This window comes from Ochlerotatus camptorhynchus, unplaced genomic scaffold, assembly GCF_037179485.1.
Source record: "Ochlerotatus camptorhynchus isolate MF236.1 unplaced genomic scaffold, CSIRO-AGI_Acam_v1.1 ptg000277l, whole genome shotgun sequence".
Classification (NCBI taxonomy): Eukaryota; Metazoa; Arthropoda; class Insecta; order Diptera; family Culicidae; genus Ochlerotatus; species Ochlerotatus camptorhynchus.
The window spans coordinates 7,493,111-7,509,512 of NW_027040766.1; the positions used below are offsets into that span (position 1 = coordinate 7,493,111).

Genomic DNA, 16,402 nt, shown 5'->3' on the forward strand with positions numbered 1-16,402 from the left:
GATAGGTTGAGAGATGTTATCGCCAATGTTGCTGATGAAGATGTCGATGGTGACGATGGAAAATACCGACGGAACAGCTCAACAGTCGAGCAAAGAATCTGCCACGAGCAAAGCTTCTCCTTCATCAGAGTTCTTGAGGCGATCCACACGCCATGCGATCCAAAGCAAGAATGAGCACAGTTCTGGCTGTGTTAGGAAAGACACCTTGTGGTCTAAGCATATGTATGGGAAATTTGGATGCTACCAATTTTAGTTAAACTTCTTAGCGGTTTAACTATGTTAATTATGTGTACTATATGCCATAAAATTGCTGACAGAAGCCTCCGTCGAATGACATATTTCACATTAATTCTTTGGAGAAATATGAGTTCAAAACCTGATCACTTTTCGTTACATGTTCATTTTTCGTACTCGCAAAATGTACACCCATATAGAATTAATTAATTTAGCTTTATTTAGGAGGCTTTCAGCCTTAGGCTGGTTCGCCTCCGACGTCCATATAGAAAACAAAGACGTTGTCCAACGTCAAAAAACCGAGAACTCTTAAGATGTTCCGAGAATTAGTACAGAGGAAGTACAGAGAATTTCGGGGCCTCCCTTAGCTCAGTCGGTAAAGGCGCAGCTACAAAGCAAGACCATGCCTGAGGTGGCTGGGTTCGATTCCCGGTCCGGACTAGGAATTTTTCCAGGTTGGAAAATTTCTCGACTAAATTATGAAACTATGAGATACTATAATGATAATTTTTATTTGTAAGGAGCAAGAATACGTGGTAAAGTTTGTGTGTGTTTTTTTAATTAATTTATTTGATAAGGCTCAACCGAATTAACTTTACAGAGCCGAAGATTCTTGTTCACTATACAATACATCTTAAAACTATAGTCAAAATGTACAACACAATAAACATGTTATCTTCTTCTTCTTCTTCTTCATCGGATTTCAAGCTTATTGCTTATGGCCTGGGGGGACGTGCTGTCAAATCAGCCTACTGATCATTCTTGTATGAAACTGGTTCCAAACGTAAACAAACGCTGTAGGTTTCTTTGGCTTGTTTACGTTTGGAACCAGTTATGTGAGGTAGGCGACGCACTTCCACAGTTATTAATTGAGAGCTTTCGATGCCTACTACCATTTTTGCATTATTATAATTGTATGGCAAGTACAATCATACTCTATGCCCAGGGAGTCGAGAAATTCTCCAACCCGAAAAATTGCTAGACCGGACCGGGAATCGAACCCAGTTACCTCCAGCATGGTCTTGCTTTGTAGCTGCGCCTTTACCGACTGAGCTAAGGGAGGCCCCAAACATGTTATTTTCCGCTGTCCAATAAGCCTCCTCCACCAGAACGGGAGCCGCCTACAGTGGTGATGATTGGCACTCGATTGTGGAACATAGACCGACGTTACATAAAAAAAAGCTAAACGTTCAAATGACACAACAGTACAATGTTTAAAAACTTAAACACAACATTATGTCTTAATCAACAAATGTAAACATAAATCATATTAAATTGTGTAGGTCCACCATGCATAAATTCACGATGCTGAAGAGTCGAACCAACTAAGGGCTGAAAGTCTCTATATATATAAAGCAAAAGAAGAAGAAGAAATACATGATGGAAGAATAAACAACATGCGTAGGTAAATCCCTTCGATGTATGTTGAGCCATGCTCAAATGACAGCTTACAATGCTAACGTGTGTCTCATCACTCTTCAAACTGACAATGTCTTTCGATACGCTCCATCATAGTAATGTTTACAAATCACATGGCATGCCAGTTCCCAATTACAGCCATTTGGATGTGATACGAGAGCGACAATGAAATCGAAAGAACTCAACTGGTCTTGTTCGAGGAGGCACGAGTCAACAGTCCATAACGCGTTTCGCACATCATGTTGCCATTTATTTCGAATGCATACCCTGTGTGCACTATGATTTACCGATTAATACTAGACCATGTTGTTTGCTAAATCTCACAGTATGCGTGAGTATGCATGATTGAAATCGTCTGTTGTTATAATGACACATGTTCATAATTGAAATGTCTATCGTATTTATATTGAAATAGTGAACATAAGTGATTAAAAGAGGTTTGGTGGGGTGAATACTACAAATTTACTCAGTCAATTGCTTAAGTTTAAGGTCAAGTTACGTAGATAGCTCGCGAGGTGTAATTAATGAGTTCGGGACGGTGTTTTGGAGGGAAAGTTGTTCAACGAGTTAGGTATGTTTGTCTGTGTTTCTACGTTCGCTGAATCTTTGGCTATCGTTGTAAATAGTCATATTACAACAATTTTCTCTGTCATAGTTGAACAAACCGATTTTCTACTTTAAATTACTTCATCTAGTTTTAATCACCTCGCGAGTGGGCAGATCAATAGCAATATGGGCCAGTACCCGGACAAGTCGATTTCCACATTGCAATGGCAGCTAAGCGCCATTGGCCTTAGTGGTTGGTTATGACACGTGATATTGGGCTCAAAGTGTTTAGTAAAACTAAAACCCAGAAGTAATTCGAAGCACCATTCTTTCTTACCACCTAAGCTTACGGGTGCTGCTCTAGATGCTAGGAAAATAATTTTCGCATTGATAATGTGCGCGCAACGATCGAAGAGCGAGTGAGCGGCGGGCCCAGGCTGCTGCACGAGAAGGGCGAATCGTTTCACATTTTGTAAAAGTACTTTTACGGATATAGAACATGGTGGTGAACGATCAACCGTTATAACTATATGCATGATCCAATTGCAGTTTTATAGATCTCATGCAAGGCGGGAGTCGTCATCGTCGAGTGTGGGCTTGGAATCAGCTGGCGCAATATAATTATGTGTAGAGCCGACGGTAATCAAAAATAGCAATAACATTCCGTTTAAAATTTACTTTATCCCCGGGAAATGCAATTGGCAAGTGTTGGCGGTGGGTCGTTTGGTTGGTTGTGAACTGATTAATATTCCAAATTGCCATGTTTATCTGATGATTGAAATTAAATTCGACAAGCTTGTTTCAGTTACAGGTATCAGCAAAGCGTATGACTTTAAGCGACAATTGATCGGGGCTGTGATCACTACTAGATTGTATCCATGGCGGGGTTCAAGCTGAATCTCTGGTTTAAAGTATGCTTATTATCAGTCATCTTATCGTATACCAGCGTCAGTACGATCGAAACACCAGAACCTTCATCTCTACTACGGCCACGTGATATCAATCCACATCCTTACGGAAATGCCTACGATGGTGTCAGCATCTTTGATAAAAATCTCGTCATCAACAGTGAAAAGTTCATGGACAACTTACTGAAGTATGATCTGACCTTTTGTTAAATAAAAAGCTATGTAGATTTAATTAATCCAAATATTTCAGCCAAGCTCCCATCCAGTTCCCACGGATAACCAACAGTGCTGCAATGAATGCACTGCCCCATCCATATGAGAAATTCGCTCTCAAGGAACGACTCGCCAAAACGGAACGCTTTTCCGGGGCAGACAATCAAATCGTCAAACCGGCATACAGGGCCCTTGCCAAGCATGCAGCGCGTGTTCTGAATCGTCAAGTAGGAACGAGTTTCGCTGACGATGAGATTGATAATTACAATGTAATTACCGCGGTGCTAATCGCACATTAATTGTTTGGCTAATCGGTTTACCTTGTGCCTTTTCAGGAAGCAACCAATCTTAAGAAACATTACGCTTTCTCCTACACGGTGAAGGACTCAGCGTCGGGTGACGATTTCTCGCACAGTCAGCAACAGCATGTCGATGGAGCCGTTAAAGGTAGCTATAATGTTCAACTGCCCGATGGACGAATGCAGATCGTCAAATACATTGCTGATAATAACGGCTACCGAGCGGATGTGACCTACGAAAATGAACATAATCCGAATACGATCAACCACGTGACTGCGGCTCCTGCAGTGGTTCAAGTTCCAATCTCAGTGGTTCCAGTATCCTCTCCTCTGGAATCAGCGCAGCCCATTTATAACTACTACAGAAGACTTCAACAACGACAGCAGTACGTTCATCAGCCAGCTCAAATTCAACAAGCTCGCCCTCGACAGGCCATCTATTATGCTCAGGCTACACCTACACAAATCCCTTCTCCATACTACCCAACTCAACTGCGAGTCAATGACGTCAAGATTCACAGCTACAATACCGGCCCGCATGCAAATAATCTCATCAGATCTACTATAGCTCCGTCCCACAGGGCGTACATAGCTTATCAACCGGCCTCGAACATTGCGTATGTATCATCAACTCCAAACCCAGCTCAAATCCAATCCAACACGCTTGCTCGAGCTGGCCTCATCCCGGTAGTCGTAACAACTGCCCAACCAGCGGCTTATCCCATCTACAGGGACATTAACGTAACCCCACCTAGCATAGGACCAACTGTTCGTCGTACCACCATCTACGATAACCGAGGTCCTGTAAACTACACTCCGGTCGCACCTGTGCAGAGCAGTCAAACCGCGCCAGACTACGATTACGTACAAATTCCTGCCAGCAACCACGTGTATAAACGAAACACCGACAAGGACAGCCACGTGACTACAAGCTCAGCACAATATCAGGGCAAAAATAAGTCCTCGGAGTAATGCGCACGGAGACGCATTCAATGAATAGCATCATAAAACATAGTTGTATGTGTGGGGTCGTAACAGCCCCGCAGAAACAGTATATCTCTACAATATTGTAAGATTAAAGAAATCACTTTTAATTTCTACCGCAACGTCTATTGTAAATAGAAACTTCCCAAAATAAACTCAAAGAGAAATATAAGGAATAAATACACTGCCATAAGGAAGAGAATAACTTCGAACTCATGATGACAGAGCAGAAAATATCACACGGTCAGAGATGTGAAAGTAGAACCATTTAGCAAGTTAGCGCACGTCATTTAACGCCTGTCTTCAAATCCATGCACCGATCATGCTATCTGTAGACATAAATTCTGTATAGTCATTGTGAATAGTGATTATCAGCAATGATGGTATTATTTTCTTCAGCGGTCAGCCACCTACATATATTACTAATTGAATCGGTTGGTTCGAGAAGGTTAGGTTGAAAAACAAACTGAACTCAATTGATACTCAAATCAATTAAATTACGATTTAGTCACTATTTCCTCCAACATAGATGGAGGACCAGTGTTGTCAAGTCTACGGATCAGTGCTGCAAAATTTCGACACTAAAAACTGATAATAACAAAACAACCCTGGTCACTCATTTCAGCAGAGAGTCACCATCAGTAGCAATCAATATCAATTGTCAGTGATATTACTATCAGTGACGACGATGTGCAGTTTTTTCATTTTCTGAATTACTATCGAAATCAAATTAATTTAGCAAAACAGTTACATAGAACCATCAAAGTGAATACGAATCATCATCATTATCAGCCTGGAGAACAATAATGTGACACAGAATGCGCAAATTCACAGTTTTTTCACCAAGGGAATCTTTGTCACTGACAAAGAAAAGAGTGAGATTTTGACAAAGGAAATTTTGATTTTCAGTTCTATCAGTGTTGCTGCTGAAATGAATTTTGTCTATATCCACTGAAGTTTTCTCAATGAAAACGACAAATCGCAGCACTGCTACGGATTCATCCGTAGATTTCAGGAATATTTTATTTACTAGTTACTTACGGCCGACCTAAAAATTCTACAGATGTTCGATGTGCTTAGGGATTTTTTCTAAGGCGCTGAAGAAATTCTACGGATTCTCAAAGTGTTGGCTCATCTTTGTGCTCACCATTTTAAAAACATAAAATTATGCGATCTTTTTTAACTCTTTATTTGTTCCAAATTTAAATTAAATTACAATTAATTTTAATCTCGGTGCTTAACCCCGTACAGACTATGGCTTATATCATGTAATATAGGCTGTCTTGCAATGAGCACTCATACATAGGATTTCCAGTGAAAACTAGATGCATGAGCCATTAGCTACTACACTAACTAACCAGCCTTAATTATTATGATATATATCTAAGTGTGTTTACATTGTTCCTGATTTGGAAATTCAGTATTTCAAACAGGTTTTATATACCTGCACTGCAATCACAAATCAGTCCCATATGAGCTTTCGTCAATTTTAAGATAAAAACGCTATCTACTATCAATTGGCATCTACTTTCATATTACGTGATAAAACTAGGAACTAGGAACCAACTAGGAATCATGTCAGTTTGTCCCATCAAGAAAGGTAATCGTATATCAGTTCCATCCAGAAATTCAATCGTCCAGAGGTCAAGTGCTAGCTCTGCTTATTGATTCGCCATATTTTTCGCAGATAGAACATGCAAGCTTCATGGTAACTGATTTTAACTTCACAAAATTATCGATTAATTTACTATGATTTTTTAAATATTTACATGGAAATTACCCTTCGTAACTTCAACTGCCATTTTTTCAATGCCTACTTTTCCAAATGTGACTGATATAGGATTAAGGCCCACCCACATTAGATCCGTTTACGTTGCGTTGACGTAAATTTGACAGTTAGACAATAGACACTTTGCCGCAAAGCTTCAGATCCGGATCTAATGTGCGTGGGCCTTTATAGCCAGTGCATGTCAGTATAAAACGCTGTACAGACTGGAGAGTTATAATATGTTATAACGGTTGTCAAATAATTGCAACACAGAAACCACCATCAAGATAGCGCTATAACATGTTTTAACTCTGTAGTCTGAACGTACTATAAGGTATAACCATTGCTATCTTAAAACTAAAAACTAAAACTATAGTTTATCTAAATATACATAAAGCGAGAATTAATCGTTGAAATTGAGGATTGTAACGATTTTTGCGTGAAGTTATTAATTATTTTGTTGGACATTTGTTCTAAAGCCTCAACATTCGAAATTATAAGTACTTCAGTAGTACTGTACCAGTAAGGTAACTTCAAAATCATCTTCAGAACTTTGTGCTGAATCCTTTGAAGTGCTTTTTTCCTGGTAGTGCAACAACTAGACCATATTGGTGACGCAGCATAAAACATGGTTAGTCTAAAACTTATTTAAATATTAGAAGCTTATTCGTCAGGAAAAGTTTGGATTTCCTGTTTATAAGCGGATACAAACATTTTATATATTTGATACATTTGGCTTGAATGCCCTCAATGTGATCTTTAAAAGTTATTTTTTTTGTAAACTACTAATCCAAGATATTTCACTTGACTTTACCAAGAAATTGGAACTCCGTTTATAGTTACTATGTGACTACTAAAGACTATGTATTCGAAAAAAAAATGCAACAGCCAAAAATGTTCACCAAAACTTCATTTTAAGTCGGATATTTTTGAAACTTTCAGGGAATAAACACATATTAGCTATGTTTTTTTGCAAAGTTGGTTTATTCAACCTCCTCTCCTAGGCTAAATGCCCACACCTTGGACTTAACGCTACCCATCAAATCCTGGGCAACACTTGCGCCATCTTTCTTACACACTTTCATCCACTCTTTCTACAAATCATTGTCGTTTTTGAAGACCTTCCCTGTTTTCCGGAGCTTGCCCTTCATAATAGCCCAGAATTTTTCTATTGGGCGAAGTTCTGGCAAGTTTCGCGGATTTACCTTCTTCGGTACAAGAACAGCATCGTTGACTACATACCACTCCATCACCGGTTTCGCGTAATGGCACGATGCCTGATCCGGCTAAAACAGAGTGTCGCCTTCGTGGGACCGGAGGAAGGACTGCAGGCGCTTCTGGGGGCAATCTTCTTTATATATTTCGCCGTTGATGGTGCCGGTCGTTATGTACGGCTTGCTGAATTTACCACACCCACAGAGCGCCTGTCACACTAAGTACTTCTAAGTACTAAGTACACCCAGGCAGGACTTGCCGACGAAAAACTCCCGGCCGGGGATCTGCTTGGCATCCGTTTTAATGTACGTCTCGTCGTCCATTATGATGCATTTCGGCTGCACCAACCACTCGCGGCACAGCTTCCTGGCGCGGGATTTGGCCACCGTATTCTGTTTATCGGTTCGGTTAGGCGCCTTTCTTACCTTGAAGACATGAAGTCCGGCCCGCTTTATTGTCTGCTCGCCTCGATACCGCTATTCTGGTTTCCTGCAGTCTTCCACGACGACAGAGAATCGCCACTACTCATGCAAGGTGATTGTGGAAAGGACGGCAGTAATGCTGCTTGTACCTCAGTGGGATTGGCGTAGACTTGCCGGATATTGTATGGGCCAAAGCTGTAAATGAAAGGCCCTCTTAAGAAGGCCTTTCCTATTGTACGTAGATCATGGTCTTTCCTGACCAGTACATGCGTTTATTGAGCACTAATGGCGATAATACGAGCTCCTGCTTCCATTGATGATTATGATGTATGGAGGCGTCCTCTTATTGCTCCATGAATGGTGGTCTGATCATGAGGGAGGCTGCATGCAACTATCCTTGAGAGACAAATCACGCTGATTACTCTTTCTGTCAATCAGGTGGGTGGTCCTCATTCACGGGAACTAGATCTATCGCCACGTACTTTCAGCAATCAGCGAAATTATTTCGCCAGCACTTTTCGACGCCAACCACACGATAGTAATGCTTTAACAACAATACCCGTCCCATTGTCTACTACGGGTATTTGTTCTTGCAAAACGGTTCTTCAAACGAGTTCTTGCTCGTTGTACTTATAATGCGATAAAACAACAAAATAAATAAATCGTGAGCGACTTTTCCAAAAATAACGAAATTAGTGGGGAACAAGATGATGGTAATAAATTTAATATATTTTTTTCAATTGCGTCTAATAATGGTTCAGATTCAAACACAACGAATTTAAATGACACCAGCTTCAGTTTCATATATATAAACTAGAAATAATTTAAAAAAAAAAAACGATTATTTCAACTCTTTCCATGCTCTTTGGAATTTCGAACTATGTTTCAAAATGAATAAAATCTAAACCACATAACCACAACAACCGATCACTAGATCACGCACGATCGAGGTTATCTCACCGACAAACGGACATGAAAATTAAACTTAACCCAGACAACCAGAATGCACGTATATTCAAAGTTGTTTTTGTGATATACAAACATATATACAAACAAACAAGTCGTATAGAATGCAAAGAAATGGCTTATACGTACAAAAGTGGAGGCCATATACGTGCATATTTTCGTTTAATTTTAAACGAGTTGATTTAACATCATATGCAATTTGATCTGTAATAACAAATCCATTTTGAAAAGTCTTACGATGTAATCCGATTAAATTTGTGATACAGTACGACGGAAAAATGAGTCATCGCATATAAGTCGGAAATTTGCATTCTATACGATTTAACTTAAACATAATGCGAGGTATGCCATTCTAATATGCGATTTTGACTTAAACTGTAGCAATTTACGATACTGTCTGTACATTGTTATACGACTTCTGGTTGTCTGGGAACTTTTGATCGAGAATCCATAACAGTCGATTCAAATGTGTAGCGATCCCATCGGTCAAAACCATAGAAATGTTTATCACGTTTTACATAGATAAAAATAATTTGTCCGAAATAGATTAGACACGAACCAACTTATAAATTTTGTACGCGTGTTCGTGTCAGTTTTGTGCTTTGATCAGAAATTTCTTTGTAATTTGTATGATCATTCATGTCGGTTTATCGGTGGTATTCTCGCCGGGTAACATACGAAAATCGAGTACAATGATAATAAATGTATAAGAATGTGTTTCAACTGGAACAAACTCACCAAATCTTTTCATGTTCGATGTCCAATGTTGTGGTTTCATACATTATGAATTCAAATTGCATTATTCATTTAATGTATCAATGTATAATTCAAATTCAGTATATATAAAACATTCTGCAGCCTAAGGAAGACGGACCTTGAATCATTCTCTATGATATCATCATTCCGCGCATATTTTCCTCCAGCCTATTGCAGCCGCACAATAATTAAATATGATTCTCTTTTCTTCCATACCAGCTTCCATATCATTTTCATTTTTGCTTGACTAGCACTTTCATCACCAATCCCGGTAATTCACTCCGATCAACCAAAAGCCAAGCTCAAACACAGCATGATCGAATATGGTTGCGGTATCTATTATGTTACATTACACTCCGAGTTGTTCATCGCAGCTCCGGTTGCTGTTGCCATTTTGTGAAGAATCCGGAGGAAAAATCCGGAGCTATTCTGATGTTAAATCCAACAAATTTCTGGAAGAATGCTTTAAATACTGAAGGGCATACCAATAGGATTTCTGATGAATATGGAACTATGGAAAGAAATAAAAGCAAATTCTCGCGAGAATTATAATTAATACACAGAATTCTGAATCTGTTAAGGAGAAACTTTCTAGGAAATAGCGGAGAGAATCATAATTATAAGGGTAATTCTGAAAGTAGCTCTCACGAGTCACGAGTCAATAAAAAAACATAATCTTTGAATGTATTTTGAAATCATGCTAAGGAAATCTTTAAGAAATTTCCAAAGATATCCTGAAATAAGTTCCGACGAAATAATTTAGTTAATTCAGACGTTGAAAATTGTACAATATACCATACACAGAAATTCAAGTCCAAACAAAAAATCACGCCGCAGGGCTTAGGAATCGTTTAGGGTTTTCACTGGAATCTTGGACAATCATGAACTATAAGTCAAATCTTGACAAATTTCCGAAACTCTGGAAAAATTGCTATTTATTTTCGATCTCGGACTCAATTTTTGAAATCCCGTAGTAAAGAAAAGTTCAGAATTCCAAGCTTGAAGAAATATTCAAGATTCTAAGTGAAATATTTGATAATTCGACCGGTTATTTTCCGGTCTATTTTAGATTGCCGGTTTTCCTGATTCAGTGGCTACCCTGCGGCCCTGCTTGTTCTCCTAACCTTTTTTTAATGCGACGGTTAGAACGAAAACGAGAATACATAAACAGGTTTTGCGCTCTTTTTACCACATGGTTTGATAAAGGAAGTTCTTATCTTGCGTCCAAAACGTCAAAAACAATAGGGAAAGGTTTTACAGCTGAGTCATTAACGAAAGAGCAAGTCGATGAAGAGAATCGATAAATGCAAATAGGACCTTTTGAAATGTTTATCTAGATATGGGTGAATAATACGGACATGTTAAAATTGGTTCTTTCTATTGCCCCAGACTGTAGCACCATTATAGTACAATATTTTTTTTTTCCGAGAGTTGACCAACTGCAGTCTTAATAGGCTAGAATCTCGGTTGGGCTCTCCATGCGATACACAATACTTTCAGACGACTCGAGCTATGGTGCTCACTAGGTCACTGCAGCTTTTAGGCTCGTATTGTGATCAACTGTGTGTATTATATTACGACCATAAATCCGGAGAACCCCCAGATCTGGGCGCAATCGCCCCTGTAAACAAACACGTCAATCGTCGGCCTCCCACGAACAAAAGAACAATCCTGCAAACAAACTATAACAAATCATAGAGGAACTATTCTTCTACCTGTTTGTGTTATTAGTTTTTCCAGACTGAGCCCCAATCCGCGAGAAACCGACAAATGACGTGCCCATCCACAAAAGCAACTACGCTCCAACCTCAAAGCTCTCCGGAAATATGTGATAAATCATGTAAATGTAAATGGAATACAGTAATGTCCCGATTTTGTCAACCCCCTTTTTGTTTTAAATGTTTTCCAATGTTCTACAAAACCCATGCCCTTTTTCAGTAATCTTCTTGAACCTATTGCACCAAAGTATACTTTAAATATCCCTCTTAACGAATGACGAATGAGAAAAATTTAGATTTATGGGTATATGAAATTATTGAAAGAAAAAAGTCTGAAGCGCGGAGGGGCTGACAAAATCGGGTCATTACTGTATTTAAAATAAATAAATTCATTCTTACCTTTTTATGGTTGTTTGATTATTAATTGCTATTATTACCTGCTTAGAGTTGACTCCTTTAAAATACTGTGTAGAATTTACCTCATTATTCCTCAGTTCTATCGATTTGTGATAGAACCACGCTCAGCATATTATCCTGTAGTACGACTTGGGCATGCACCATGCAAGTAAGTCATCTCTCGTCAAAATGATGGGATATGGGGTGATGGTGAAGGGATATAGAAAACGAATAAAAGAACAGAAAAAAAGGTATTAGTATTGGTTACATTAACCACCCCCCCCCCCCCACACACACACACACACAACGAAAAAGAAACATAGATGCACAGACAAACAGAAATAACACATTTAATATTTTTCTCCACAAAACATAGTCACTAAAACACTACCGCCATCTGTTGAGTATCATGTGATGGATAGTACGCTGAACAGATGGCGCTAGTGTGCAGACGTCAAACGCAAGGGAACCGACCGTGCGCGTCACAGGTGGCGGTACCACCAACCAAAAACACCCGAATTGACCGTCAAATGCGTATTCGATGAACAACCTGTCCAACCGAGTGTTATGTCTGTTTGTCTATGATAGATGGGTTATTAGGAAAGTACAACTACATTATAACTATTAGTGCAATGGATGAACGTTAGTTTCGGGGTCATGTTAGTGTTAGAGTTTTGTTAGTATTGACCCGTATTCAGCCCTGTCGGCCCCTCGAACACTAGTCGCAGGCAGTTGTTGTTAGGACATGCGACACTGTCACTGCTACTATGTTAGAGGTATGACCCGTCAAGTTTCGAAGTGCAAAAAAAAAACTGTTAGAACTTTCTTATAAATTAACTTTACACTCAAAGCAAACTATTTACCTTAGCATTACAAAAGCGAATTTAAAATTACTATTTTATTTTATGCTAATATTAAAATTATGATAAAACTACAATTTACGGCTCCGTGAAATTAACTCGCATGAACCTTTCAAATCAATGAACTGGAGAAAAACTACAATTTTATCAAATTGCAAAAAAAAAATCATAGCGACACTTGACAAATCATCATCAAGCCCCTCATCCTTGGACAGGGCATTATAGTACAATAATGATATAAAATTTCTAAGATTTTTGAATTCGGAAAAGCCGTGTTTTTGGAATCATTTTTATTTCCGGTAGTGTATGGTGTAGAACTGAATTCGTACGTTTTTATAATTCGTGTGGCGCTTTCGTATTCATTATTGTGGTATTCGCTCACTTGAGAGCGTCATATCTAACACAACCACGCAGGTAATAAACAGCTGTTACGTACGTCAGGAGCACGCGCTTGTCTAGTTCTAATAATAAGCAACTCAGTCAAGCTGGGACTTCCCTAATAAAAAAATACCATACCCGAACGATAATCCAAATGATTGAACTATTCCTCAAATGGTTTCGATGATACCCTGAGCACGTCGTTAAGCAAAATAATCATACAAATTTTATTAGGGTTATTCTCGTAGGTACAAATTATAAGCATTGAGAGCACATGGTGCAATGTACACGGATCGAAAAATTCCTTTTATCATGTACACACCCGGATGACGCCCTTTTTATGGCTTAATTGATAATGCATCTAAACTTTGGAGACTGGCGATAAAGACACGTTTACCTACCCAAACAGAATCAGTGACGGTCATCTAAAGTCAATGGAATTGTACACAATCACCAGCATAAGTTTTTACAAACAAAATAATTTATTTAGGTGAGCACTACTTAGTAACTGTTGTCACAATAAATCTTCGTTACATAGGTGTGCTAAAACCGGTCTCATTCTTCCATGTAGCTTCTTCAGATCCTGCCTATAATATGTATGTGTAATATGTGCTAATCAATGTCATTGGAACTGCATGCAAGCCACACCAACCATCGCAGATTGGAGGTTGAAATTTTGCTGAGTCACCATGAGTCTCGCGACCAACTTTGGCTGTTTCGTCGACATCATCGCATTGAAAAAAATCTGTTCACTTTTCGCTTTTCCTCTTTGGACTACACCCATGCATGCAAGCGTAGAATGGGGTTTTTCTACCTTCTCCTCTGATCCTCTCTAAGTTGACATTGATTTTCCTCCTTTTTTTTTACCTCCACTTAGGTAGTAAAAATATGCTAAAATCACAGCAATTGATCTTTGATCATACACTTGCTTTGTGTAGCATTCACGTTGGAAAGGTTCCTTTTAGCTTATCCTCTCAGGAAGCAGGTACAATCAATCGAAAGGGGCTAATAAATAGATGATTTTCGTTCCAGAGATGATTAATACTTATTTACAACTGTAAAAAGAAATAGAAGGATTTCATCAGAAAGCGTTTGGAGTGAGAAATGATGAGAGTTATTAAACTTATCTGATAGTGTTAGTTCAATGATTTTATATTTGCAACATTTTCTTTAAGACTAGCTTAATATTTAAAAGCAGTTTAAGTGAATTGTCTATTGGAAATGGATTGCAACTCAATAACTTGTTACATAAATACAGAAATTTTTATAATGCAGAGAATCAAGAATAATATTTCTAGAAACATGAGATTCGCAAATAACTTTTAGCAATATGATAACATTTACTAGGATTTGTTCAAAATTCAATTAAGACTTTGAACACGTAAATTATTATACATATGATACTTAAAGTTCAAACTACAAAGCGTTCTAAATTAAATCTACTTTTTATCAAATTGTGAGCTCATTGCAATGATTAAGCAAAGTGAAATAATACTCTCGTATGTTAGTCTGTTAATCTTTTAGAAAACAAACACTTATCACTTACCTATAAACAACTTAAATCCTAATCAGCTCATACATAGCACCGAAGTATGGCCCTAATCATGTTTTTTATTGAAGATGTATTCGTTCGCCATTGAATAGGCCAACCCCAGAGAAAGGGCGCCCACCACCGTACCCTGAGCTGCAACACGAAGCTGCATCAGGAACACCGACGTGGACATCCCTCCACGGTTTTTGTACTTGTACGCACCGATACCGCACACGACAGCTAGCCCAGCCAGACCAATCGGCATGAACGGGGATTCACGCGCCTTGCGAGCAAGTTTATCGCCACTGTCTTCCTCCAGGCCGGGATGGTTCACCATTGCCAAAGATCTCTGCATTTTGCAACGAAACGTTTCAGGGTAAGAACGAAATGAAACTGATCAGTTCGACGGGTAACTTATAATAGGTATGAAATACAAATAGCGATAAGAAAACTGAAATTCCACTAAAACGCGAACCTATGTATGCGTATCCCCACCACACTGACCAACAATTACGACAGGACGGGACGCATCGTCAGACACGTGTGACGTTTCGTCTCGTCTCCCCTATTCAAGGTCAAATCATAGTAGCTGACGGATCCAAATAAACTTTTAGTCTATTGGGTAGTTACGTCACGGTCTTTTCCCTGCTGCTGTACAGGAACTAGTTCTTTGAGGTCTTAAAACTTACCTGATAAACGGCACGTTCGTAGAAAAGATGCAACCTGCGGCTTCACTGCCGATGGGGGGGAGCTTCGGTGGGGATCGGTGCTTGCAAAAAACGGAGTGATGCAATTTAACCACTTTTGTTTAATGCTCGAACGTTGCCTCTCACGAAGGTGGCTCTCCTTTTCTTGGTTTGACAGATGACAGCTACTGGTTCAAAGTTGGTATCTCACTCTCGCATCAGGCTGGAAGCAGTGGATTAAAAAGTAAACAAGTAACTCAGCTCGCACTCGCGGTTGAGACGGTAAAGATTTTTCTGATATCTATAACACACACACTTGCGTAGTCCCATTTTCAAGTGAGAAGTTTGTTTTCCTCACTTTCGCTTCAGCCAAAATAATTGTTTGTTTATTGGCAAATCAAAGTTGGCTCTCGTGGAGAATAGAAGAACTATGAAAGTGATGATGGTTTCAAAATTTTCCACGGGGAAGTATACGAGTGCAATCTTAAAATGCTTTTATTTTGTGAATGGTGCATTTTATTTAAATCTGGTTAGTGCTACGTTAGTAGAAAACTTCAGGACTACTCAATAGACATATAATACAGAAAACATAATTTCTTCTCAGATTTTTAGGTGTAAACATAGACTTCCGCTTTTCTACCACTGTAGCAGTAATCAGATTTAAATAAAATGCTCCATTTTCAAAATAAAAGCATTTTAAGGTTGCACTCGTATACTTCTCCGTGGAAAATTTTGAAACCATCATCACTTTGATAGTTCTTCTATTCTCCACGAGTGCCAACTTTGATTTGCCAATTGTTATCCTCACTTTCGGACCATCCATAATCGCACATATAGAAAGGACTAACGAATGACATACAATTTTAGAATGTTTTATTTATAATATCGACTCGCATCTCACCTAAAATTGAGTTAAGTATACAGTGGCTGCCCGATTTTGGTAACACGACATTAGCAATTATTTATTTCTATAGTCGCTATAATATAAATAATAAATAAATTTTATAGTCTGGTGGATAGAATTTCGGGAACCAATTGAGGTGTCAAATAGGGGAATCAATATAGCATATCACGACCAACAGCAGAAAGGAGCATATAAGATT

General features: G+C 38.8%; 2 protein-coding genes across 3 annotated transcripts; one reads left to right on the forward strand and one right to left on the reverse strand.

The window, feature by feature from the left end:
- Positions 1-2,997: 2,997 nt before the first annotated feature.
- On the forward strand, positions 2,998-4,763 carry LOC135706433 (uncharacterized). Its single transcript, XM_065228042.1, has 3 exons — positions 2,998-3,295; positions 3,358-3,589; positions 3,656-4,763. The coding sequence occupies exons 1-3, from the start codon at positions 3,078-3,080 to the stop codon at positions 4,589-4,591; spliced, it is 1,386 nt and encodes a 461-aa protein (XP_065084114.1). The 5' UTR covers positions 2,998-3,077; the 3' UTR covers positions 4,592-4,763.
- Positions 4,764-13,584: 8,821 nt separating this feature from the next.
- LOC135706434 (HIG1 domain family member 1A, mitochondrial-like) lies at positions 13,585-15,447 on the reverse strand. 2 transcript variants are annotated; one of them, XM_065228044.1, is made up of 3 exons: positions 15,303-15,447; positions 14,629-14,962; positions 13,589-14,137 (listed from the first exon to the last, which is right to left on the reverse strand). In XM_065228044.1, the coding sequence occupies exon 2, from the start codon at positions 14,948-14,950 to the stop codon at positions 14,681-14,683; it is 270 nt and encodes an 89-aa protein (XP_065084116.1). In that variant the 5' UTR covers positions 14,951-14,962; positions 15,303-15,447; the 3' UTR covers positions 13,589-14,137; positions 14,629-14,680. The 2 variants fall into 2 exon arrangements, with proteins under 2 accessions (XP_065084115.1, XP_065084116.1); XM_065228043.1 differs by lacking the exon at positions 15,303-15,447 and having other exon boundaries at positions 13,585-14,137; positions 14,629-14,968.
- Between the last annotated feature and the right edge of the window lie 955 nt (positions 15,448-16,402).

What these genes read in the sequence shown, in the direction of transcription:
- LOC135706434 (XM_065228043.1), bottom strand. Translation starts at nt 14,968, where the DNA reads ATGCAGAGATCTTTGGCAATGGTGAACCATCCCGGCCTGGAGGAAGAC.
- LOC135706433 (XM_065228042.1), top strand. Translation starts at nt 3,078, where the DNA reads ATGGCGGGGTTCAAGCTGAATCTCTGGTTTAAAGTATGCTTATTATCA. An exon ending in TTCATGGACAACTTACTGAA is followed by an intron (nt 3,296 to 3,357) that starts GTATGATCTGAC and finishes CAAATATTTCAG; the next exon opens with CCAAGCTCCCATCCAGTTCC. An exon ending in ATGAGATTGATAATTACAAT is followed by an intron (nt 3,590 to 3,655) that starts GTAATTACCGCG and finishes GTGCCTTTTCAG; the next exon opens with GAAGCAACCAATCTTAAGAA.